General features: G+C 26.8%; 3 protein-coding genes across 3 annotated transcripts; all 3 read left to right on the forward strand.

Moving 5' to 3' along the window:
• Positions 1 to 3,116: 3,116 nt before the first annotated feature.
• LOC122857963 (vegetative cell wall protein gp1-like) lies at positions 3,117 to 11,512 on the forward strand. The gene is made up of 5 exons (XM_044160542.1): positions 3,117 to 3,234; positions 6,415 to 6,861; positions 10,864 to 11,035; positions 11,140 to 11,168; positions 11,270 to 11,512. Exons 1-5 carry the CDS (start codon positions 3,220 to 3,222, stop codon positions 11,333 to 11,335), a joined length of 729 nt encoding a protein of 242 aa, XP_044016477.1. The 5' UTR covers positions 3,117 to 3,219; the 3' UTR covers positions 11,336 to 11,512.
• Positions 11,513 to 22,071: 10,559 nt separating this feature from the next.
• Positions 22,072 to 25,234, forward strand: LOC122857964 (pro-resilin-like). The gene is made up of 7 exons (XM_044160543.1): positions 22,072 to 22,350; positions 22,637 to 23,900; positions 23,985 to 24,094; positions 24,186 to 24,332; positions 24,419 to 24,641; positions 24,721 to 24,831; positions 24,947 to 25,234. The coding sequence occupies exons 1-7, from the start codon at positions 22,342 to 22,344 to the stop codon at positions 25,138 to 25,140; spliced, it is 2,058 nt and encodes a 685-aa protein (XP_044016478.1). The 5' UTR covers positions 22,072 to 22,341; the 3' UTR covers positions 25,141 to 25,234.
• A 720-nt stretch (positions 25,235 to 25,954) lies between these two features.
• Positions 25,955 to 27,472, forward strand: LOC122857965 (pro-resilin-like). Its single transcript, XM_044160544.1, has 4 exons — positions 25,955 to 26,285; positions 26,803 to 26,937; positions 27,043 to 27,189; positions 27,276 to 27,472. Exons 1-4 carry the CDS (start codon positions 26,274 to 26,276, stop codon positions 27,381 to 27,383), a joined length of 402 nt encoding a protein of 133 aa, XP_044016479.1. The 5' UTR covers positions 25,955 to 26,273; the 3' UTR covers positions 27,384 to 27,472.
• The last annotated feature ends 457 nt before the right edge of the window (positions 27,473 to 27,929 follow it).

Genomic DNA, 27,929 nt, shown 5'->3' on the forward strand with positions numbered 1-27,929 from the left:
TCAATGAGTGATGATTTTGCAATGAAAAAATATCCACGCACATCCTACTATTGGTGGGCTTCGGAAGATATTAAAATACATAAGATTTATATCAAATTATTATAGAATAAAAAATTATTTATATATACAAATTACCACCCAGTTCTCACGAGAATCATGCCCTCCAACTGTTGCACAATTTTTTTTTCTTTCTAGTTGTTTTTCTTTTTCAACAGATATATATTTTAATATCATGATAATAATAGAAAATGCCCTTTTAATATTGCTCTATTGAATTTTTTATTATTTTCAACAATTCATTGTGTCTATTTTAATGCAAAAAAAAAAAAAAATAATAATATATACATCCTCATGTGTATTGGCACATGTATAATTTTATATTTTTTGTTTTTTAAATTATTTAAAGCTGTAATTTGGCTTTGAAATTAATTTAATTTATACAATAATAAAAAAAAAAGGTAATTATATTTTATTTTTAAATTAAACTCAGTTACATCAGCACATCATGTTGTGATTTAATTTAAATGTATATTGTTTTTTTTTTTAGCTTGACAAATTTTTGTCTTTTATCCTTATTTTTTTTTTTTGTTCTAATTTTTTTTTTTTTTCTTACATTTGCAAATTGCCAACAATTTTTACTTTCCATCTCCTCCATCCCCTGACAAAGCGACGCGCCAAACTCTATGGAAAAGAGCATTGCGTCTGGAACTTTGTCAGCTCAAAGTTGGAAACGAGAAAAAATAAAAAAAACTATATATAAAAAAAAAAAAAAAAAAACAAAGTTGGTTTCTCGTTGTAGCACGCCAACGACTTGCAATTTCTGTCTTTACTATTCTCATATATATACACAGTGTGTCACAGTGTCGTGTACTTTATATATACATACAAAAGCATAACCTCTTGTCTCTCCTCTCTCCTCTCTTTATAGAGCTTTCCTTTAAAAGCCCATCCCCCAACTAGCACTGCTTGAGCCAAGAGAGCGTCAGAACTAAATCATCAACTTTTTCGATAGAGATGCTCCAATTTAAAATACCATATTTTGTTCTCAATGAAAATAAAAAATAAAAACAAACTAAACTAATTATCAGTTGAATATTTTTAATTTTTGTTATCTTTTATTATTAGCTCTTATTTATTTATATATAAATTTTACTTTAAAATATCATTATTATTCTGTTAACTTTATTTTTCTTCGATTTATTAAAAGCCATTATTATTATTATCGCAAAAAAGTTTTGTTGAAAAAATTTTACCTAGGGAATGGCAAAAGTGGGGTGTATATATGTATAAGATATTATGCAGAAAGTTTTCATAAATTTATAAGGGCACATTATATTTTAGTCGTTAGGGGGATAATGGCCCCTGGTGTGTTCTGGACGAGAGATTTTCATTCACACCGAATGTTCAAGCGATAATGTAAGCTTCAAGTAGTATAGCTAGGTCTATTGAACAAATGGAAAAAAAAAAAAAAGAAAATATATATGTATATGAATTCAAGAAAAAAAAAAAAAACGAGAAGCAAATTGAGTAAAAAAAAAAGGTCAGAATTATTATAGTCGGATAGTTGAAAAGATGATGACAAGTAAATGATAAAATTGGTCGATAAAAAAACGATTTACAAATAACTTTCAAGTAATAGTTTGTAATTCAGATATAAAAACGATATCCAATTTCAATACATGTTGAACCTCAATCATCAAAAATTGAACGATTTAACGATAAAATTGTGTTTAACTCATATAATAATCACAAATAAGAAAAGGCCATGTTGCCTCTTACTGCATGTACTCCTCGACTATTACTATTAAAGTAATAAAAATAAAAAAAATAAAAAAAGTCAAGCATTAAATGATAGAGCACGTAAGGTCTTCGTGTCGAAGACTCTCTATCTACACACACATACACACACACAACATGAATATAAAAAAATAAATATAAATATATTTCGATGCTTGCATCAAAAACGGATCAATAGCGGACATCAGGATGTACAGTCGACGTAGTAATGCACGCGAGTAAAATACAACCAATGCATCTATCGAAGGGAGCATAGATAGCAAAATAGAGAAAGATAAAAAGAGAGATAGAGAGAGGGAATTTTATGAGAGGAGAAATAGTAGGAGGGCATTCAACAAACGTGATGCTCTTCGTACCTTTCCAGTTCGATCAATAGTTAATGTCACGTCTGATGCCCTGCAACACAACGTTCTGAATGTACTCTGAAAATTTCAGAAAAGAGTAAAAAAAAAATCCCTCTATATACAAATACACATCAATACACACACTTTCATTCAAATAACCCAATGCATTTTACTTGTTTTCTATCACTACGACATTGTAGATTTTTTTTAACTCTCATTTCACCCGTCTCCCAAAAGTGTTGTTTGTTAATTTTCGGCATACGAATTTACAACAAAGAAGCTGCCCTCGAGGTGATGAATTTTACATTCAACTGGCAATTTTATAACCCTTCTTTTAACTTTTTTATTTTTTACCACTGTTAAAGTGTTTTTTTATGTATTTATTTTGTTTTTTTTTTCATCAATATAACCACCATTCATTTGGTCTTTAGCAGTAATAAATAAAAGAAAGGAAAAAAAAAAAAAAACCGCAATTTATTTGATTGATTAAAATCAATAATAAGATCTACATAAAATGAGGGGGGGAAAGGGGTCAATTTTTTTTGTCGGTATTTTATTGTTGAAATAAATTCTTTCCCCACTATTTATTTTTTTTTCTGTTATTGTCTTATCCACTCACTAACTCAATGAAAATAAACGTTTGGCATACGAAGACTTGGGACAGTCACATTGGGTCCTCACTTTACCTCTTCTTTAGTTGTTTCATTTCCCCACCTTTTTTTTTTTTATATATATTTTTTTTTTATTGTATACATGTATATACAATGAAGGTTCATCTTATTAGGCCCAACTACAACACTATATAAACACAACTTTACAGCAATTTCAAACAGTTACTGAAGTGTATTTCACGAGAAAACAAACTAGTGTTGTTAACCCTCTTCTTCTATTTTTTTTTTTTTTATTTTTAAATCATTAATTTTTCATTGGATTTGCTGTGTTTTATTTTATTATATAATATTTTTATTTATTTATAAAGATTGTGGAGAGTGGTAGAAAAAAAAAAACAAAGTCTAATTAAAAAATAAATAAATAATAATTTATAATTTCAAAAAAAAGCTAATAATAAAAGGAAAACATGTTTCGAATTCAGGTATGTGTATATTGATATTTTTGTGTATCGTGTTATATTTTTATTTTTAAATTTTTTTATTGACGTTTGAATTGTAAATTTATAAATATTTATTGCGATCATCGACCTGTACAAATAGCATCTACACATAAGTGCAACGAACTAGCATAAAAATCTATGTAATATATATAATTTTATTTTCAATCAAATCAAAGTTTCTCGAATGAATCATCATGAAAAATTCTACAAACATATATTTATATTTAAAAAGAAAATTCTCCTTTTTTTTCACCTAAAAATGTCTAGTATTATATTGGCTAAATTCTTAACATTTTTATTCCCCAATTTTTTTATTTATTCTCAATTGTTTTTTGTTTTTTTTTTTCATCTTATTTTTGTTTCATTCTATATAACCTTATCGGATTCTTGAAAAATACATACACCAAGTAGAACTGGATATTCATGAATTTTCAGAGAGATAAACCGTATCCGTTTGGCATTACCATGAGAAGAGAATAAAAAATAAAAAAGAAAATTTGAAAAACAAATAAAAAAAAAAAAAACATAAAAGAAAAACAGATCAAATAAGAAGTAAAATTATATTCTTTTCGTTTATCATGGAAAATGGAAGGAAGAATTGTGGAAATGGAAGATTTTAGGGTAGTGAAAAAATAAGAATAAAAAAAGATTCAAATAAATAATATAAAAAAAAATATATACCTATATATTTATAGGGAGAAGAGGGTGGAGAAGGGTGAAGAGAGTTATAGAGAAAAGATAAAATTTTTCAAGTAGTAAGAAGATGAAGGGATATTCTTTTCATCCTGTTAGATCAAAGGTTCGATAGATCGTTAACATTGGAAATAAGCATTTTATTATCAGTTGATATCGATAGATACAGTCTCGCATGTATAGTCTCGAAGAAATAAAAGGTGCGAGTATTAAAGATTCTTTGGTGCAAAAAAAAAAAAGATAGCAAAAAGTAAAATGATCAAGAGAGGGCAAGTGATGAGAGTAGAGAGGGAAAAAAAGATCTCAATAGGTCACATCTAAGTGAGGCTCCAGTGTTAGCATATATTGATGTAAAAAAAAAAAAAAAAAAATTTAATATTATGCAATATCATTATATGCTCCTGATCTTAATGTATCTTGATCTTATGATCTTTTTAATAATGAATAAATTATATGATAATATAAAAAATAATAAAATCTGTTTTTTCTTTTTTTTTTTTCATAAATAACAAGAGATGTAACAAGCTAGCTAGTGTGATTAGATTATAGATGCGAATATATTACATGATTTTATAATTAAATGAATTATAAACAGTAGTGTTAAATGGACGATAACCTTTGACAGATGTAGAAGCCACTTAGCTTGTATCATCAAATACATAACTTTTATTACAATGTTGCAAACTCAATACCACCCGCATTAGAAATATAATTACTTTGGTAATTAATATTGCATAAAAAAGTCATTATAAAATTACTATTTATTTTTATTTTTATTTTTCATTTGCAGATATACTACGATTATTGTTTTTAGAGATAATATTACAAGTGAATATAATTATTTAAATAAATTTTCATCAATTTATATTTATTCATTTTTTTTTAAGCTTTTTCTTTCGCACTTTTTAATAATATTTTTTTTCAAAAATGACAAGAATGAAAGGAATAAAATGATAATATTTATAAAAGAGTTATTTCGAAAAAAAAAAATAAGAAGAGTTATTTCAACGGAAACGAAGAGAGCCAAGTGAATTACTTGGTTACTACGACTTTGAGATAGTTGGTGGTATAACCGGGCTATTTTAAATGTGCACCAGTGTATGTACACGCGCGCGAACACAGTTTACGAGGATCGTTAATAGTAGGTAAAGGGAAAATGATAATAAAAAAAATAAAAAAATTTAGACGGGTGCATTGTTGCGACGTTTTTTACGATGAGAATAATTTATCTCACTTGAAAAACTCAATGATATGAGCTACTTGAATTTGAATGAATATTATTTTTAATTTTATTTAAAAAAAAAAAACTTTTAAAACAAAATATATTTTTTTTTTTGTCATTCATTTTGAATCACGTAAAAAATAAAATATAAAAATTTTTTATAATTTTTTTATAATAACATAAAATAGAGAAAAGAAAAAAAAATTTATACAAAATTTATATAGAGAATAAAATTTAAAATAATAAAGAAAAGCGAATTAATTTTTTTTTTTTTATTTTCTCGAATATCATGTTAAAGGGTATATATGAAAAACAGAGAAAAAAAAATTAATCGGAATAAAAAATATACGAGTCAACGGGTTGAGAAATGAAAAGCAAAAATAAAAAAAAAAAAAATATTGGATGAAAAATAATCCGATGATGATGTTACGCTGTGACCCTGATGGCAGTCGGTTGATCGTCCAGCGAACCAGACTAAATTCCGTTCAAATGAAAAAAAAAGAAAATAATAAATAAATAAAAAAAAAATTATGGAAAATTGCTGAAATAAAATGTACCGGATTTCGCATCCAATACTACCACCACCACATACAATCTTGTTTGGTAGAGTGCGAGAAATTTGTCGAGAAACCACATTTTTATATTATTTATTTTATTATTTATTTCATTTATACGTGTTACTGTTTCACGATATATATAAACTAACAAACTGAGTTACAATTTCATGTCACTTTTTTCCTAACAAGCTATTTTTTCTTTTGTTTTTTTTTTTTCCCAAATAAATAAACAAAATTAAAAAAAAAATATCTTAAAAAAAAAATAAAAACACTGTGTTATATTGTATATACGTGAAAATAAATAAATAAATAAATATAATAAAAAATAAAATAACCACGTAATGAATGTCGGAAATGTTGATAAATCATTTGAGACTTTTATCAGAATTAATTTACTTTTAAAAAAAAAAATATTTACCAATCGACGTTGAATAGTCACAAGTTGATAAAGACTGTATTAAATCAGTCAAGCAATTTGTTCAAATTAAAATTAAATTACGATATTTACAGTCATCATTATTATTATTTTAAATCACTTTTAAATAAAAGTCAAGTTTTAAATAAATTACAATATTGATTAATATCAATTAAACTCAAATAATAACTCAATTAAAAATAAAGCAAAAAAAAATATTAATTAATATTGTAGATGGAAGAAAATAAATCAATAAATCAATTTATACATTTCAGATATATTTGTTGTTTATCACAATGATTTGTGCATTTGCTGATTTACCACCTGGTACAAGAAGAAATACATATTTACCACCAGATCCAACAAAAGGTTATGATTATAATCCACCACCAGTACCATTTCCACCATCACGACAACCACCATCACAATTTCCACCATCAAGACCACCAACTGGTTTTCCAGTTGGTCCAACACGTCCAACACCACCAGTGCCATTTCCAACTGGACCATCAAGACCACCAACAGTACCATCAAGACCAACACAAGGTTATCCATCACCAGGACCACGTCCAACACCTGGTTTTCCAACAAGACCACCACCAACACCACAACGTCCAATTGGACCAACTGGTTATCCAGCACCAGGACCAAGACCAACACCAAATTTCCCAGATTATCCTGGTCAACCAACTGGCAATAATGGAAACACAATACCATCTGGTGTAAGTTTAATTTGATTTAATTACTTGAACATAATTTACGTGTGTGTCTCTGGGAGTCTGGGTAGTTATTTATATTTGTATTTTATTTATTTATTTTTTTTTGCTCAATGTTGACATGTGTGTTCTTGCTGATGATGAGCATCACACAGTCATGTGTTACTTACACTTTGTTAATGAAAGTTTAGTGTAACTCGTCTTGTTCCACTAAAACTTTCCAAAGTGTACACTTGCTGGAGTTAATTTCATTTGACAATTTCGAGTGGCAGATATATGTACAGTAGTGTGAGAAACCAGGTGGTAATACAGTAAATTTGATGGTATAGGAGAAGGAAAAGTCCTTGTAATAATTTCTCAAATATATAACGATACATGAGGATGACACTTTCATAGATTTTACATGCGTTCAATAAATCTATCCAGTTCAATTTAATTTTGTTATTTATGTCATAGATAAAATATAAATAACAAGTTTATTTTCATTTTATAATAACAATGAAATACTTTTTTTAATTATTATTTTTAATCTTGATATATATTCACGAGGTGTTTTTTAAATTATCTATTTATAAAAAAATAAAATATACATTTTTTGTCTGGATAGCCGAGATAGGGAGATGGAAAACTGTGTCACATCACTGGGATTATTTAATAATAATAATGATAAATAATAATATTTTAAAAAATAAAAATTACAATGGCATTTCCCAGACGATAAATTGTCCGTGCCCACACGACGATTGTTTTACTGAATTCTATGTGGTCACACGGGCGGTAGAATTATCATTTTATATTACGTAATTTTTTTTTTTTTTTTTATTAAACTTTTATTTATTTATATTTTCTTTCTTTCAATCGACAGGATATTAAACTTTTTTTTTTTCTATTTTTAAATTTATAAAGAGATTTAAAAATTTTGTTATTTTATTTTATACAAAATAGAAATTTAAATTTTTACATGTAATAATTGAGAGAAAAAAATATATCAAAGCTAAAGAAAAATAGATTTTTCTATTTGTTTAAAAAAAAAAAAATTTATATATATTTGAATTTATTTTGCATGATATTTGAATAATTTTAAATTATTTCTTTTTTTTTAATAAAAAACTTTTGCGAGTTTTGCAAATATTTGAATTGAAAAATAAATGTTTTAATGTAAATTTTGAATATGAGTAAAGTTTAAAGTTCCAATGAGAATGTAAAGAATTAATATGACTTTAATTTTAAAAAAATATTTTAGAATAATAATTATGTATAATTAATGGCTCCGTGAAGTTGGCGCACAACTTCAACGTAGAAACTTCATATAGGGCTTAAAAGAAAGCTCTGAATTTGTAGTATTTTGTAGTAAAAAAATTAGAATTTGTAGTTCAAAAATAAAGGGTTAAAAAAAGGGTTAAAAGCAATTTTCTTCAAAAAATCGACTACGGACGTTGTATATAGGTCAAAAATCTTTGTCAGAATTTGTAGTAATTTGTAGTGAAAAAATTAGAATTTGTAGTTCAATAGTTTTCCCGGAAAAATAATTTATTTATTAAGGTATTTATAAAACAAGTTTAGTTTTTGTGAAAATTATCAAACTACAAATTATAATTTTTTCACTACAAATTGCAGTAAGTCTTTCTGCATTAAAAAAAATATTACAATTTCTATTTTGGACAATAAAGAAAAAAGTTATGCATTTGTTTATTAATATATCAGATAATAATTATTAATTAACCTTTTTATTTATTGTTTAAAATAAAAAAAAAATGTCTATTCAATGCAAGGAGACCTGCTGCAATTTGTAGTAGAATAATTAGAATTTGTAGTTTGATAGTTTTCAAGAAAAATAAACTTGCTTATAAATACCTTAATAAACAAATTAATTTTCCGGGAAAACTATTGAACTACAAATTCCAATTTTTTTACTACAATTTTCTAAAACCATGTCTGCACCTAATTTACATCATAGAATCATATTATGATAATAATAAAAATAGTTATACGTTTTTAAACATTTTTGAGTAAAGAAAAAAATAGAAAAAAAAAAACCTATCTTCTGGAGAAAATTTTTTTCCGGAAGATAGGTTCGATTACAAATTATAATTTTATCTTTACAAATTGCAGCAGGGCTCCCTGCATTAAATAGACATTTTTATTTTGGTTTTGATCAATAAATAAAAAAGTTAATTAATATTTATTATCTGATATAATAATAAAAATTGCATAACTTTTTTGTTTATTGTCAAAAATGAAAATTATAATATTTTTTTAATGCAGAAAGACTCACTGCAATCTGTAGTAAAAAAATAAGAATTTGTAGTTCAATAGTTTTCCCGGAAAATTAATTTGTTTATTAAGGTATTTAATCCCTTTTTGCAGAACCTCCACCGTCCATCAATTCGACAACTAAAAATCGTTTTTTCCTTTTCTCCTTTTTTGCAGAACCTCTACCGTCCATCAATTCGGCAACTAAAAATCGTTTTTTCCTTTTCTCCTTTTTTGCAGAACCTCTACCGTCCATCAATTCGGCAACTAAAAATCGTTTTTTCCTTTTCTCCTTTTTTGCAGAACCTCTACCGTCCATCAAGTCGGCAACTGAAAATCGTTTTTTCCTTTTCTCCTTTTTTGCAGAACCTCTACTGTCCAAAAAGGAGAAAAGGAAAAATCGTTTTTCTTTTCTCCATTTTTGCAGAACCTCTACCGTCCAAAAAGGAGAAAAGGAAAAATCGTTTTTTCCTTTTTTCCTTTTTTGCAGAACCTCTACCGTCCAAAAAGGAGAAAAGGAAAAATCGTTTTTTCCTTTTCTCCTTTTTTGCAGAACCTCTACCGTCAGTCAATTCGGCAACTAAAACTCGTTTTATCCTTTTCTCCTTTTTGGACGGTAGAGGTTCTGCAAAAAAGGAAAAAACGATTTTTCCTTCTTTTCTGCTGAAGTTTTGGGGAAAGGAGAAAAGGAAAAAACGATTTTTCCTTTTCTCCTTTTTTGCAGAACCACTACCGTCTATCAATTCGGCAACTAAAAATCGTTTTTTCCTTTTCTCCTTTTGAACCTCTACCGTCCAAAAAGGAGAAAAGGAAAAATCGTTTTTTCCTTTTCTCCTTTTTTGCAGAACCTCTACCGTCCATCAATTCGGCAACTAAAAATCGTTTTTTCCTTTTCTCCTTTTTTGCAGAACCACTACCGTCTATCAATTTGGCAACTAAAAATCGTTTTTTCCTTTTCTCCTTTTTTGCAGAACCTCTACCGTCCATCAAGTCGGCAACTAAAAATCGTTTTTTCCTTTTCTCCTTTTTTGCAGAACCTCTACCGTCCAAAAAGACATGGTTTTAGAAAATTGTAGTAAAAAAATTGGAATTTGTAGTTCAATAGTTTTCCCGGAAAATTAATTTGTTTATTAAGGTATTTATAAGCAAGTTTATTTTTCTTGAAAACTATCAAACTACAAATTCTAATTATTCTACTACAAATTGCAGCAGGTCTCCTTGCATTGAATAGACATTTTTTTTTTATTTTAAACAATAAATAAAAAGGTTAATTAATAATTATTATCTGATATATTAATAAACAAATGCATAACTTTTTTCTTTATTGTCCAAAATAAAAATTGTAATATTTTTTTAATGCAGAAAGACTTACTGCAATTTGTAGTGAAAAAATTATAATTTGTAGTTTGATAATTTTCACAAAAACTAAACTTGTTTTATAAATACCTTAATAAATAAATTATTTTTCCGGGAAAACTATTGAACTACAAATTCTAATTTTTTCACTACAAATTACTACAAATTCTGACAAAGATTTTTGACCTATATACAACGTCCGTAGTCGATTTTTTGAAGAAAATTGCTTTTAACCCTTTTTTTAACCCTTTATTTTTGAACTACAAATTCTAATTTTTTTACTACAAAATACTACAAATTCAGAGCCTTCTTTTAAGCCCTATATGAAGTTTCTACGTTGAAGTTGTGCGCCAACTTCACGGAGCCATAATTAATTTGTAATTTTTTTTTGTGTATTAGCACGATGACCATCATCATGAGCCTGGTATGCCATTCGATTTTAATTATGCTGTGAAAGAGGATGCATTTGGTAATGATTTTTCACACAATGCAATAAGTGATGGAGACGTAACGAGAGGACAATATAAAGTCCAACTTCCGGATGGTCGAATACAAGTAACAAAATACACTGGTAATCAAAAAATAAATTTAATTAAATTTTATTTAAATTAAAACAAAGTCTATATATTTTGCTAATTAAAAAAAAATTATCTATTTTTATTTTGTTTTTTTTAGCTGACTGGAAACATGGATACAGTGCACAGGTAATTTAATTATTTTCCATAAAAATTTATTTATAAAAACTAATAATATTTTCTCAATCTTTTGATAAAAAAAATTAATAATTAATTAATTTTAATTACAGGTTACCTATGAAGGCACTCCACGTTTGGATTTGCAAAGACCATCGGGAAATTTTAGGGGTTATTAAATCAACCCCATCATAATCTTTATCATCACTCTCTCAATCGAGACACACTATTCAACCCTTTTCACACAACGGTACTAGATACTTTTTATTATTTTTTATTCCACTTCATTTTTTTCATCATAAAAATTTAATTATATTAATATTGAAAAGTGTGAAAATTATAAAAATTTAATTATAAAATTATACATGATGAAGGATAAATAGAAAAAAAAACGAAAAAAAAAAAAAAAACCAATCAATCATAATAGACTTTAATTTTTAATAATAAATATATATATGTAATTTGTTTTTTTATATACTCGTTGGATAAAATTGAATTGGAAAAAATATTATTGAAAAATTAATGTTGTAATATAAAATTTAAGGTACATAAATATTATTTGAAAAATAACTTAACTACTGATTCCACTGAGACTATTGAATTTTTATCATCCTGCGGCCAGTTGTTGAGCCAATTTATAAAATAACATTTTCGAAAAGATATATATACTTTTATATTGACTTTTTTATAGCTTTAAAATTTTGTTGAAATGTCGTCGTTAATACGTAATTGCCAGTGACATCGTGACAGCATTACAAATTGTCTTGGATAATTCAAATCAAATTTGTGAAATAAAATTTATACGAAAAAAAATTAAATAAAAAAAAACAATAAAACTTTGAAATATCAAAATAATTTAATATTTAGAAATAGCGATATAATTTTGCGAGATACAATAAATAAAACAAATGGTAATTTAAATTAATATCATGATAATATTTAGGAAATTAATATTAAAATTTAATTAAAATTTGTAATGTTAAAAAAAAATTGTTGGTTTATTTATTTTTTATAATTTTTGAAAAATAAGAAAGAAGAAACTTTTTTTGTTGTTACAAGCAACTAAGCTGGTGGGTATTGTTGGTGAATATATTTTTTTTCTCGGCAAAAGTTGGACAAACAATGGGCTACCTTAACAAGGTATTATTTTTATATATTTATTTGTAATTTAATACAATCGCACATATATTTAAGTGAGCAAAATGTAGAATATTGCAGGGAATAATTTTCTATAGACAAGAGTATACAATTGCATTTATACAAGTTACATTCCAAACTCCATGGGTAATTGAAAAGTATTTCTCGACACGTGAACTAATAATTTAAAATACTTTCACCAATTTTATAAGAAAATTGAATACTTATTTATTATTACAGAGTTCATCATTCAATTATGTTTTTTTCAATTTTATAATCAACGCTACAAATTCTTCTTAATAATTTAATTTAAAAAAAAAAAATCTTTTTTCTCATAATTATCAAATTAATACTCAATTTATTCACTTTCAAAAGACTCATTCAATTTTGTAGAAAGAAAAAAAAAGCTCAAGTACATTTGTGTATTATAAAAAAAAATAAAAATAAATTCATCATTATTACTTATTACAAGCCCCAAAAAGAAAAAGAAAAAAAAAAACAAAATTAAGCTCAAACTTTTTTCAGATTAAAAAAAATAAATTCAATAGACGGATTAAATTTTTAAGATTTTTTTTTTTCAATAAGTACTCATTAAATTTTGATAAATTTAATAAAAATATATATAAAATTTATTTTTAATATATCAGATTATTGACTTATTTGAAAGCAAAAAAAAAAACCTTTCAATTGAAATGAATCGTATGTATATATATCTAAATTTAATTTTTATTTTTTCAAAATGATATGAGACTTTTCAGGCTCTTTTATTGTCGATCCTCTTGTTGGATCATCTTTTTATTGTATATATATATATATGTATTATGTTGAAGGGGTCGAGAGAGTGTATAGGTGGGTGGATGATAAAAAAAATAAAAAAAAATCTGCATCAATGTTAAGCCGATGAAAGCGATCTCGAATTCATGTTCATCCGACATCCCGTTTGATAGCAAGTCGATCTTTTATGTCCTTTTTTTTTATTATTATTATTTTTATCCTGTCTTTTTTATTTTTTTGTTATTTCTCTTTCATTTTTTCCCGACATTCAAACACCCCAAAAACCAACTATCGCATCAGTCTAATTTGCAATCGAACACCCAATTCAATTTTATTCACACGTAAAAAGAACACGCAGTTATCACTCAGCTTTTAAACAGGATAAAGTTTAATAAAAAAAAAAAATAAACTGAATTAAATTTAAAGAAAGATACTCACAGTCATTTATTCTTTCGACTTGTGAGGTATACCTCACACGTCAAAGGTACAAATGGCTAAAAAAATAAAATGGAAAAAAATATATATATAAATGTATATATAACTAAAATAAAATTCAATTTCTTTTTCACCGTTACCAAACGCAAGTAAAGAAAAAGTATTGGCAAACAATGAAAATCAATTTCACGGAGTATATCCGCGGCAAACTTCCTCAAGTTCTTCTCATTCTTTCATTTTTGTTTTTTTTTTTTTTACTTTATTTTATTTTTTTTATCCTTTCTTTTCCCTTTTTTTTTCCAAATTCCTTAAAGTTGAGATGGAAACCCCCTCTTCGAAAAAAAAGACTGAAACGTTTTTCTGCGCACTTTGGTAACAAATAGAAAAATAAAAAAATTTTTTGGATGAATTTTCTGTTGGTCTTTTCCTTATATTTCATTGTTCTTATTTTTTTTTTTTTTGCCAAAACCTCTAACACATGTTTCACCTCACAACCCTAACTATCAACAAACAAAAAAAAAATATAAAAAAAAAAGTAAAGTAAAATTGTCCCTTAACCATTCGACATTCCCATTTTAGTTTTCAACATTTTCAATTTTTCTATTTTACTTGTTTTTGTAAAAATAGAAAAAAAAAAAGGTATAAACAAATGTTAAAGTTGTTTTACTATATAGATTTTCAGAAAATAGTTTTCACACCTGTATATCTGTATATGTCTGTATGGAAAAACAGTAGTAATAATTCAAGTAAAACTTTGTGTGACAATTTGAACACACATCTATGATAATAACCATGTGCACAGACAAACTGTTATTTTGTTATTGATTTATTTATATTTTATTTTTGTATTTTCAATTGAAACAATTTATCAATTAGTTTGAAATTGAAATGGGGTTAACATGGATGAGGAAATTGGATATTTAAGGGGGAGAAAATTCAAGTTGCCCTGTGTAATTTAATTTAATACGAGAGAAGCTTTGAAAAGAGGAGGAAGAGAGGGCGTTAACGACATTGCTGAATTATATTTAATTTCCCTTGTATAGATACGTGCAGTTATGATTAATTTTTGATCTATTTTTTATAAAAAAAAAATCTATAATTTATTAATTATTTTATTTATCACCTCAATCAATATTCCTGTTTTTTTTTTTTTCAGCTTCAAATTGATTTAGAAGAAAATTATGGAAAATAAATTAATAAATTGTATAAAAAGGTAATTTAATTTCATGAGTATCAATCAATTGACATATTGCAAGTGAATCAATAAATTTCTTTACAACAAAAATAATTAATTAAACGGAAATTTAAATAACTTGAAAATTGACAGATTGATACAAGTTTTGTCGTCATAAAATCAAAATAAAATTGATAATAAAAATTGATAAACTCACCCTTATTGTAATCGATAATAAAGCAACCAAATTGATGTCATCAGTTAACCCCATTGAAGCTTCCATCATCTGCAACAAAAATTTATAAATTATAATAAAAACTTGAATAAATGTTTTTGCTAATTTTAGTGAGAAAAAAAAAATAGCTATCGACATAAAATGACTTTTGAATTTCTACTTAATATATTACTTACTCATGTTAATTAATTATTAAAATTTATTCAAATTAATATTCAATTAAATTTACATAAAAATTAATATAATTTTATATCAAATTAATTTGAATTTTAATTCATTCAAAGTGTATAATAAAAACTTAAAGTTTCATTTGGAATCTCAACGTATATATTACTCGAATAAATTTATTCTAATTGAATTTATCGATAATAAATATATAATTTATATTTTAATATACAAATATCAAAGTGTCAAACAGCTGTGTGTATATATAAACTACTGTAAAGTAGAAAAATAAATAAACTACAATAACGACTCAACAACATTTTTGATGAGTAATAAAAATGAAAGAAAAAAAAATTTATCACCCAAATGGTTCAGTTGACTGACAACTTCGTGACTCTTTGGATACCACAGTTACACGTAAAGCCAACAATTACCTTAATAATTTTCATGATAAAAAGAACAAGAAAGAAATAAAAAATAAAAAACGTCAACGTCGACATTTTATCTTTATACTTGTGTATTCAATGTGAAAGGCTGTGAAATATCGCTTTGGGCACATCAGACAAGTTGATATGTCTGGTTAAAGCAGAAATGAATAAAAAAAAAAAAAAATATATACATATAAAAGTAAAAAGAAATGTAGATGAAGATGAATTTTTAACACAAAGAAATATATATATATTTAGAGACAGAATACAAAAGTTATACATATCAAAAATAAAATAAATTAAAATAATAATAAGAGTATAATGTGATGGTGGTTGTTTGAGAGCCACTGTTTGAGATCCAACGCACATTGCATAACGAGGGGAGTCACGTAGCAGATAACGAGGTGAACCGGTGTGAATCTGCCCGGGACCTCGCACTACATCTTCAAAGTGGATATGTGTACACTGTTACTCTCATTTTTTTTTTTTTATGATTTTTCATGATGACACATACCTAGGTACTACTTGTACCTATGATCATACACATATTACACCAACACAAGGTCACATAACTTGGTGTCCCATCTTGGTGGTGTATTCAACACTTTTTTTTTTCTTTTTACATTTTTAACAACGTCGTTTTTTTGAAGCAACTTTACATCATGTAAAACGAGAGAATGTGTTTTTTTTTTATTTTTTTTTTTTATGTTGAATCCTTTGTAAATGGTTTATATATATTCTGACAAATTCACATTTAAATTTTTGAACATATCAACATCTAAAATGACATATTCAACGTTTAAATATATACTTGGTGTTTGTTAATGTGTTTTGTATTATTTGAGATATAAAACATGAGTAAAATTTCTCTAAAGTTGTAGAATCTTGAGCGTTTTATTTGATGAGATGTAATTGTTATTTACTAGATAATAATTTAAGTTTAAATTTTTCATATACAAATAAATTTTCAAGTAATAAAATTTTGATATTATTGTTGTTTTTTTATTCAAAAACATTTAAATAATTATAGTGTTTGCAAGTTTTTTTCCTTTGTTTCTCATCCATGGATATTTTTTAAATTTTCTATGCACCTTTAGAGCACAAATGCTTGAATAATTTTACTTTGATTATGATGAATAGATGAATCTTCAAGCTTCATCTAAAACCTCGGAAATTTTTTTTTTTTTTCAAGTTAAAAAGGAAACAAAGGAAAAAATGCTAGTTCATCATAATTTTTTTTTTTTTTTTTTATTCTTTTGAGAGGTAAATTTTATTATCTGTGGTCCAAACTGTGATTGAGTGAGATTTTAGTTCTTTTCTTGATTGCAGACCCTTGTCCAAAATATTAAAAGTAAATTAATTCACAGGAAAAAAAAAATCCTGCACTTTTTGACATTTTTCTATCTTATTATATATTTTTTATTTTTAAAACTTTTTTTATTTCAACAGTAGCTATAACAAAATGAAGACTGTACTTTTAATAAATCAAGATTAATGTTGACCATAAATTTACCGTGAATTTTTTTCACGTTAAAAAAACGAAATAATAAAATGAAAAACAAAAAAAGTAAAATCATACATGACAAAATAAAATAAAAAAATAATATTGTTTTCATATTTATATATAAACAAACAATGTCACAATAATTTTAAATTGACAATTTTCATTTTTTTTTTTATTTTATTTATTTCATGTAATGCTAATAAATTGATGATCAATATATATTATATATTTTAATTTATCTATGTCAGAGAATACAATATTCATTCGTCCGACAAATGAAAATATGTATTGCCATAAAAAACATAAAATATATTTATTAAAATACATCATACTCGAATTCTAAAATATCTATCATTATTTATAACGACAAATATTTTACAACTCACTAGATATACACATGACATAAAATTCATACATCATCCCACACACTGTGTCTTTTGCGAGTTATTCTGGCAAAAGAAATTGTTTTTTGTCGTAACAAATAACAAAAAAAAAAATTATATTTATATAACCACATGTGAAAAACCACACACAAGAGATGAGCAGGAACAAACGAAAATAATAAAACAAAAAAAATATATAATATAAGAAACACCTCAACAAACTTTTATCAAATAAATAAATAATTTTTAAAAATATACAACAACTTGCTAGACATATAAATCAAACAATGGGTGTGTAGATTTCAAGCTTTTCATTTTATTTATTTTTTTATTTAGCCACTTTGTGGATTACGAGAAAAAGTCTTTATACACTTTGGCAAAACAATTTAATAGTCGTGAAATTTCGATTGGCTTTTATTTAACTACAATATTGTTGTAAAAAAAAAAAAATAAATAAGCTCAACATGTATTCAACAGAATATATACTTTAAAAGATGTAAAGTTGAATCGACAATTCCCCTGACACAGTCCAAAATGAACATTACCAATATTCAAGCTGTTTCGTAAAACTACCACGAAGGATCGACTTTTAAAAGAAGAAAAAAAATCCTTAAAAATAGATACCAAGCTAAGAATAAAAAATAAAGTAAAAAAATATATATAAAAAGAGACCAGTATGCATATACATGTATACAACAATTTTAAATTGCCTCTTAAAGCGCATTTTCAACCACATGCAGCAGTACATAGAGTATTTTCTGCTGGTCTCTACACACAAACCCAACTCTTCAGAATTCAGGAATATTGAAATTCCAACAAAACTTAAACTTGACGTATACGCATATATGTGTTAACACAAGTTTTCGATATATGCAAAATGTTCAATATATGAATCAGGTTAAGTTAAACTTGCACAAGCATGCAGATAAAATATTCAACTATTTTTTTTTTTATTTTTTTTATTCATTTTATTTATATATATTATCCTTTTTTTATTTTTTATTTTTATTTTATTATTATTTATTTTCACCCTTGCAAATAGCCACATGCACTAAACCAGATTTTGTCGCAATATATCTTGAATTTGTCGATAAAGTCAACTGGCTTTTTCCTTAAAAAATACACCCATAAAATTTATTGTATTTTTTGATGAATAGTAAAAATAAAAATAAGAAAAAAACTAAAATAAATAATTTAATTAAATAACATATAAATGTATTATTTATATATTGTTATTATTATTATTTTTTTAATATTTGTTATTTTACATTGTTGAGATGAATCAAGTTTGATATATAAATGCCCGAAAGCATCAACACAAAGTAGCAATAGTATAGCCAAAGGGTTTATGTACAGAGTCCATCAAAGAGAACCTGGATATAGAAAATAAATAAAGAATGATCGTTCATATATATAAATAAATAAATATATATATAAAAAAAAAGTTTGCTATTGCATACAGTGAAGTAAAGCCACTCGCAATCCATCTGTAAAGGCGACGAGGCAATAAAGAATCCAACGTGAAAAGCTTCAAGCAATGCAGACAAACCCACTCTTTTTTTTTATTTTTTATATTATATGTATTTTTTTTTTTTATATTCTCAACATTTTCTGCAGATATATATATTATTTTTCATCTTTTAAAGCCTTTTTCTACTATTCTCGCACAACGCTGACCGCAGCATGTGGTAAACGCTCCAAAAGTGATGCCCTTTTGCTTATATCAAAGTGTTGGTCAAGCGAAAAAGCCTTTTAACCTCGCTAGTACCATCACCACCAACCAACCAACCAACCAAACAACCAACCAACCAACTCAGCTTACCCATCACCCATTTTTATCAAGCCAGATTTTTTTTATTTACCTATATTTTTTATTATATTTATTCTTTTATCCATATTTTTATTCAAAAAAATATATATGGATTTAGTGTCACACAAGGTTGCCAAAAAGATAGACCCTAATCCTTGTGATCTAGATATTTTTTGTTTTTTTTTTTTTTGTTATTTTTAATACAATATTTTGTTTACCTTTTTGTTTACTTGGTTATTTTTTTTTTTTATTTATTTATTTACAATGTTGATAGTACTAGGATGAAAAACACAGTGGTTGAGTTGAGTAAACATGAGATGCTTTTATATAGAGTCGTCGTGTGTTGATGTTAAACAAATATAATAAATATATATTTACAGGATATAATTTTAGAGGAAAAAAAAAAAATCATCATCAGTTTGTGAATCTGTGTTGAATTACGTAATATTTTATGGAGACGACAGCTGTTGAGATCGATGTTGGTTTGGTAAATTGGATCAGATGAAGAGTCATTGCTCAACCGCTTGTATATTGTATAAACTTATAAAACATCTTGAAATATAGCGAGTTTGTTAATATTCTAAAAAAAAAAAAAGAATATCTAATACTCGTATATGCAAACTTTTTATGTATATTTTTTTAAATTTTATCATCTTGAATTTAATATTTATTTAGATTTTTTTTTATTATATTTATTAAGAAATTCAAGATGTATATTTACAAATCGTAACTGACGTTTATTTTATCATGTGAAATTTCAACATTAAACTATACTGATTGTGAATTTTTCATTTTTCATCTGAATTTATAATACATATTATTCTGCTGTATATATTGCACATGAAATATTTTAATTAATCATAAAGTTTGAAATTCATTCTTGACAATTAAATTATAAATTGGTGTAGAGAAAAGACAAGACAAACTATATATATATCTTGAGAAAAGATGCTTCAAATGAATAGACAATGCCTTGTTATTTTATGCAAAATATTACGTTAAATAAAAAAATATTGAGCTATATATATTTGAAGAATTTATAATTGTCACAAGAAAAAAACTTTTTAAACCAACAGAATAAAAAAAACACTCAAAAATTACGAAATCAATAGAATTGAATTATGATCATCACCTAAATTCTTTTTTATTTTTATGGTCGACGCGTTGAAAATAATGTGAATAAGCATAAAACATTCATTTATCACAAAGCAGATTATCATGGTACATTTGGTGCTGCTGTTTTGTTCAAAGAGAACAATGGAAAATAGAAGCGAATGTAGATTACTAATGGACATTACCAAATTTGTTCAATGGAAAAAAATAAAAAAAAAGAGTTTCAAATAGAACGAAAATATATATATATACATATATAAAGTTAATAATGAAAAAAAAAAAAAAAAACGTGATAATCCAGAGATGTCTGTATTGAAAAGGGGAATTTCAATAAAAATTGAATGTGATGCAACCACGTACAAGCATCGCGCATCTCGTTTGAACGTCCCACGTTGACGCTCGTTTTTTCTATTCTATACAAAAGTCTGTGCACGAGTTAAACGATTGCACAAAAAGCCTTCTCTACTTTGGCTGTGCATATATATACACACAAGAGACACAAGAAGTTACATCTTTTTTTTCTCTTGAAATATTTCTTTTTCTGTTTATTATTTTATTTTATACTGCAAATGTGTTACTTGTCATTGATGATGATGATGATGATGATACCTTGAAGGCCTCTTTAGCCATAAAACATATACAAAATCACAGACATTCATTTTAAAAACTTCTTGATGCTCTTGATTGCTCTGACGAGTGAATCTTTTCAAGAGTAAAAAAAAATATTCATTCTCATCTTGCCGCATTGCGGATCTTCTTTTTATTTTTTTTTAAATATATGTATTACTATCTAATTTGCATGTTTAAAATAAAATGATACATATATTGCTCAAGGCACAATACACCTACATCTATTATTAAATAAATATACATCAAAGAATCATCACACAAGACATGATGATAAATTTCATTTAAAAAAAAAGAATAAAAATTTTACACACCTAAATTATTTAGAACAAAAACAAATATTACTCAACAAATTCTACGTCTTTTGTAAATGCAATTATTCCACAATAAATATACTCGACGATTAAAATTAATTGTAAATAATTTTTTTACAAAATATTCAATATAAATTTGTATATATTTATAATAAAAAAGAGAAAAAAAAAAGTATCATTTTACAAATATAAAAATGATTAAAAATAGAATTACGATATAAATTTAAAAATGCATCAATAAATTTACGTGTAACGGATCTTATGTATATGTTTTGTAACAATTCCCATGTATAAACGAGTGTGAAACGTATCCGGAGGTAAAATCAGAGCGGCAAACATGGTGACTCGTTATCTCGAGGATGCCACCATCAGGATTCATTTGCAATATGTTTTCGAACGTTTTTTATTTTTATTATATATATATTTTTTTGTGATTTCTATATGTATAAAAGTAGGAAGGGAAGGAGGGGGCAACAAGAGAGGGATATTTCTCACCAACTTTTTCTCATACACATTGATACATCTTCCCCTCCCAACCCCAACTACATAACATAACAATCTATATCGATTTTAAAATATATTTTTATGACCGAATAAAGTATGTCTTGTTTTTTTTTATTTTTTTTTTTTATTTCTTTATTCTTTTTTGTAATGATCGTAGAGAAGATCCGCCATACCATAACCCCGATTGGGGATAACGCCAGTGGCATAACGCGACCACATTGATCTTACAATGTTAAATCTTAACCGATTGCACTAAATCCATGATTTAAAATTGTGGATAGTCTTTGGGGATATATAAAGCGGATTAAAAGTTGCAGGGTTTGTCATTCCCACGACACCACTCACAGGTGGTGGGTACATTTGTAATAAAATTTAACTCAAGTAAATAAGTTAATGTGTATTTAAAAAGTACAACTACAAATTAATCAACTGACAACCGGAAATTGACTGGATTTATTTTTTTTTTTTTTTAATATTATTTTCCTCAACGGAAAACGGAACAAAGAACGGAAGGATATTGTATTATTCTTCCTTGGAAAATAAAAGTAGTTTGAATTTTTTTTAATTTTAATATTGATCAACATGTTTAAGGTAAGTGTTTGTATATAAATAAATTTAACTTTTTAACTTGTTTTATTTTTTTTTTTAATTTTTTTTTACTTCGAAGGATTTTTTAATGGTGATCTAGAGACAAACAATACAGTATCAACGTAATCCTCGTACTCTCGTAAAACAAATAAAGGGTTTAAGCAAAGAAATAACTTTTAATTAATTTTTGTTTTTTTTATTTTTATATTAAAATATTACTAAATATGTAAAAACAAGTTTAGCGAATGTTTATAATGAGTATTTGAATTATATGAAAATATTGTTTCAGTTAATTTTGGGGATTGGCTTATTGGCAGTAACATTGGCAAGACCAGAGCCACCTGTTAATTCTTATTTACCACCGGGTAGAGGTGGTAATGATAATAGTGGTGGAAAACCTGGTAGTTCATATGGACCACCAGGTGCTGGAAATGGAGGATTTGGTGGTGGTGATTCATTTGGAGGACAACTTCTAACTGAAGATAGACCTCCAAGTACAGGAAATAATGGTTTTGGTTCACAAAATAATGGTGGACAAGGTAATCAGGGTTATCCATCGAGTGGAAAACCATCAAACTCTTATGGACCTCCAGCTTCAGGAAGTGGTGGATTTGGTTCACAAAGTGGACAACAAGGAAATAATTTTGGCAGACAAGGCAATCAAGGAGGTTCATCAGGTGGAAGACCATCAAATTCTTATGGTGCTCCTGCTGCTGGAAATAGTGGATTTGGTTCTTCAGGTGGTTCATCAAGCGCAAGACCATCAAGCTCTTATGGAGCACCAAATTCAGGAAATGGAAATAGAGGATCACAAGGTGGTTCAGCTGGTGGAAGACCATCTAGCTCATATGGAGCACCAGGATCAGGAAACAATGGAGCTACTTCTCAAGGTGGACGTGGTAATCAAGGTGGTTCAACTGGTGGTAGACCATCAAACTCTTACGGGCCACCACAATCAGGAAATGGTGGATTTGGATCACAGGGTGGTTCATCAAGACCTTCAAATTCTTATGGAGCACCAAATTCAGGAAACAATGGATTTGGAGGTTCACAAGGAGGCCAGGGAAATAATTTGAGTGGACGTGGAAGTCAGGGTGGAAGACCATCAAATTCATATGGAGCACCAGCACCTGGAAATGGTGGTTTTCAAGGAGGACAGGGTAGACAAAATAATCAAGGAGGTGGATCAAGTGGTGGAAGACCATCAAATTCATATGGACCACCAGCATCTGGTAATGGTGGTTTTGGTTCTCAAGGAGGACAAGGTAGACAAAATAATCAAGGAGGTGCATCACCTTCAAATTCATATGGACCACCAGCATCTGGAAATGGTGGTTTTGGATCTCAAGGAGGACAAGGTAGAGGAAATAATCAAGGAGGTGGATCAAGTGGTGGAAGACCATCAAACTCATACGGAGCACCAGCTCCAGGAGGTGGTAACAGTGGTTTTGGATCTCAAGGATCAGGACAAGGAAATAATTTTGGTGGTAGTCCATCAAATTCATATGGTGCTCCAGCTTCTGGAAACAATGGATTTGGCGGACAAGGAGACGGTAAAAATATTATTTTAAATTTATCAATGTTACTCAATAACTTCAAGAAAAAATTAATTAATTTTTTTTTTTTTAATTATGCAGCTTCAGTACCTGGAACAGCTGGACTACCTTTAGAAGGTGAAGGCTATTCATCAGGTGGTCCTGGTGGTGCTGGCAATGGTGGTAGTAGCTTTAACGATGAAGAAAGCAACGTAAGAAATATAATATTTTTCAAAATGAAAAAAAAAAAAAAAACAATTCCATTTTAATTTTTAATTAATAATTTTCTTGAATTTATTTTAGGAACCAGCCAAGTATGATTTTAATTACGAGGTCAAAGATGCTCAATCGGGTGTTGAATTTGGGCAAACAGAGACCAGAGATGGTGATCAAACAATAGGAATGTTCAATGTACTTTTGGCAGATGGAAGAAAACAAATAGTTAATTATGTACTACTCGTTTATTTAAAACCACAAAAATATTTGTGCTATATAATGAAAAAAATTTATAATGAATATTTATAATAAATATATAGGTTGCCGATCAAAATGGATTTAAACCAATGATAAGATACGAGGGTGAAGCCAACACTGGTGGTGATTCTGGATATCCATCTGGAGGGCCATCAGGTGGTGGTGATAATGGATATCCATCAGGAGGACCAGGAGGTGATTCTGGATATCCATCAGGTGGACCTGGAAATTCTGGAAATGGTCAAGGAGGCGGTAATGATGGTTATCCTTCAGGTGGTCCCGGTGGTAAGTATTGTTGACATTAACATTATTAAAAAAATAAATTAAAAAAGTTGACTAACAAATTTTATTATTCATATTAAAGGTTATCCATCTGGTGGAAATGGAAATTTTGGAAATAATCAAGGGGCTAGTGGAAATGACGGCTACCCATCAGGAGGTCCCAACGGTAATAGTGGATTTGGTAGTGACAACGGTATGTTTGATCATTGGCAATATCATAAAATAAAATAAAAATATTACTATATTATAGTGAAATGAATAAAATAAAATGAATCATCAATTTAACATGAATAAATTTGAATTTATAGGTTATCCATCTGGTGCTCCCAATGAAAATAATAATGGAAATAATGGCAACAGTGGTTTTAGAGAATCGAACAGTGGTGAAAATCAGGGATACTCTTCTGCTCGACCTAACAGTGGTTTTGAAAATGGAAATCAAGGTGGTTATCCATCAGGAAGCGGTGGTGATGCATCCGCAAATGGTGGATATCAATATTGATTTAACTAAAAATATTTAAGCTCAAAAAATAATAATTAAAAAAACCAACAAACAAACACTCGCCATATAAATAGAAAAAAAAAGTTCAAATATAAAATTGAGTATTAGAAAATTTAACTCAAAAATAAAAAATGAAAATATAGAATAATTTCTAAATATATATACATATAAAATGTATTAATTTACATATTAAATCCCCATATTGGGTTTAAAATATTTAATGGTTTATCAATGTGAAATACCACTTGATAATTGGATACAACTTCTGCACTTGATTATTTAATTGTTTAATATACCACCACAATCCAATTGAAATTGCCTGTTATACAAAATACAAAATGAAGATTAAATTGTAGTTTCTATCATATACAGACTCATGCGTATTGTAAAATTATCGAATTATTGATTTTTGTCGTATTAAGTATACCATTTATGTTACACACATTAGTGTTCATTATATATTTAAAAATATATATCATTTTTTTTTTATTTAAAAAACAGTATGAAAAATATATTAAAAAAAAAAATTCATGTTTTAATTTAATTGTATTATTTTTTTATATTAGTATATTAATAAAAATTGATTAATTGAATAAACAAAATAGCTTCATTTACATACTACGAATTAAATTGAATGAAAAAGAAAAAAATAATAATTACTATTTTGCCAATAAATTAAATATTGTAATTTAAAAAAAGAAAAAAAAAAGAAACAATTACTCAATTACTTGCGACTTGGTAATAAAAAATCTAATTGATGATTCATTAAATCTATTGCAACTGCAATTTAATATAGAGATGCATAATAAAACTTTTGTTTAAAAAAAAAAAATCATCACTGAAAAATATTATTAATAAATAATAAAGTTTAAAAAATTTTTTATAGACATAATCTGTTGCGAATGATGCTATTATTGTTACAAATTTGCGGTTTTAATATTAAATTTTTATTAACGGTTATACATTTGTGTTATGTACAAAGCCATCAAGCTAAATCACTGTATTTTATCAACTCATTGCAATATACAAGACAACTGGGGACAAAAAAAAACAGTATAAAATGTTGAGACAAGTCATTCGATCATCACAGTTTTTCATTGTTAACTCAAAACAACTCAACAAATAATATAAAAATGTTTTTAAAGGTGAGTTTTTTATATCTTAAATTTTATTAACATCATAAATATTTTTTTTATTATCATGTTTTTAAAAAAAACATTAGAAAAATAAAATAATAAATTTATCATAATACACAAAGTAGTTTAAAACGCATGGCGTCACCACAAATCGATCGGAAAGCGGATTTGCAAAAGAGGGATTACAACATATAATCGCCTACACGACTTGTAAAAAAATAAAAAGAAAAAAAATATATAAAAATAAATAAAACAACATTTATCATGATTTTACTGTATTTGCGTGTTAAACAAATCACTGGAATACATCGGTTTACTGTCAATTTTGTATGATTGATTCGTGCTATTAACGTACCACTGTAGCCATAACAAGAGTTAAAATAATAATCGTCTTTAAATATCACATTGATGCATCAGAAAAAAAATAATAAAATAATAAAACAGCAACGAATAACTGCCTAGATTATGCATAATTGTCATTGAAAATTTAATAGCGTTATTTTTATTTATTTATTTTTTTTTACAGGGATTAATATTGGCAATGGTGATGATGGAAATATATAGTGAACCACAAGGACCAGGTTATTTACCACCTTCAGGTGGTGTTGCTCCAAGACCAGGTGGTGGAGGTGGTGGTGGACACCCAGACGAATGGGCTGGAGTATGTTACTTGAACTTATTCATATTATTTTATATTTTTTACATTGGAATTGATTTTTTTTATACTGAAATTGATTTTTTTTTCATGACATCTTAACCGTTTTAGGATCCAGTAAATTACGAGTATTCATATGAGGTTCAGGACGCAGCTGTTGCTCTAGATTTTGGTCATCATGAAGAACGAAAAGACGACGAAGCAAAAGGATCATATCATGTTTTACTTCCCGATGGTCGTACTCAAATTGTCGATTATGTAAAATATTTTTTAATATATAATATATATTTTAATTTAAATAATCAACAATATAATATTTTTATTAATAAATAATAAATTTATAGATTGCTGATGCAAATGGTTATAGACCAATGGTTCGATATGAAGGAACAGCAACGTATCCAGCACCTGGACCACAACGTGGCTCTGATGGTGAAGGATACAAGTACTGATTAATCAAAATTAAAAAAAATACTATTATTTTATTGTATAAAAAAAAGAGGAAAAATAAATAGAAAAAAGAGAACAAAGTGTATAAATTAAAAATATATTCAACGTAAATATTTGCTCATATATAAATCATTTTATAAATTATTCGTCAGCAAAATTTCACTGTTTTTTCAATGATAGATTATCGAGTGTGTATTTTCTTCTTCAAATAAAAAAAAAAAAAAAATGATATATGATGATAAAAAATAAACAAATTCTCAGTGAATATATATTTGTATTTTTTTTTTTTTTTAAATTTAAAATAATATTTCATTAGATATATATGCTACTACACTTTGAATGACAAACAGACACAGCTTAACTATTATTGACGTTGATATATTTTAAGTATATTTTCTTCTTATTTTTTCTACTCTCAAGCATGGAGTTCACGTCGTTCATGTTTAACTTGTGCCAACAAGCACACACAAGTGATCGACACTCTGTATAAATATATTTATATTTTATTATATATACCTTTCACTCAAGTGGCTGATTATTGTCTCATG

Source organism: Aphidius gifuensis, linkage group LG5, assembly GCF_014905175.1.
Source record: "Aphidius gifuensis isolate YNYX2018 linkage group LG5, ASM1490517v1, whole genome shotgun sequence".
Taxonomy (NCBI): domain Eukaryota; kingdom Metazoa; phylum Arthropoda; class Insecta; order Hymenoptera; family Braconidae; genus Aphidius; species Aphidius gifuensis.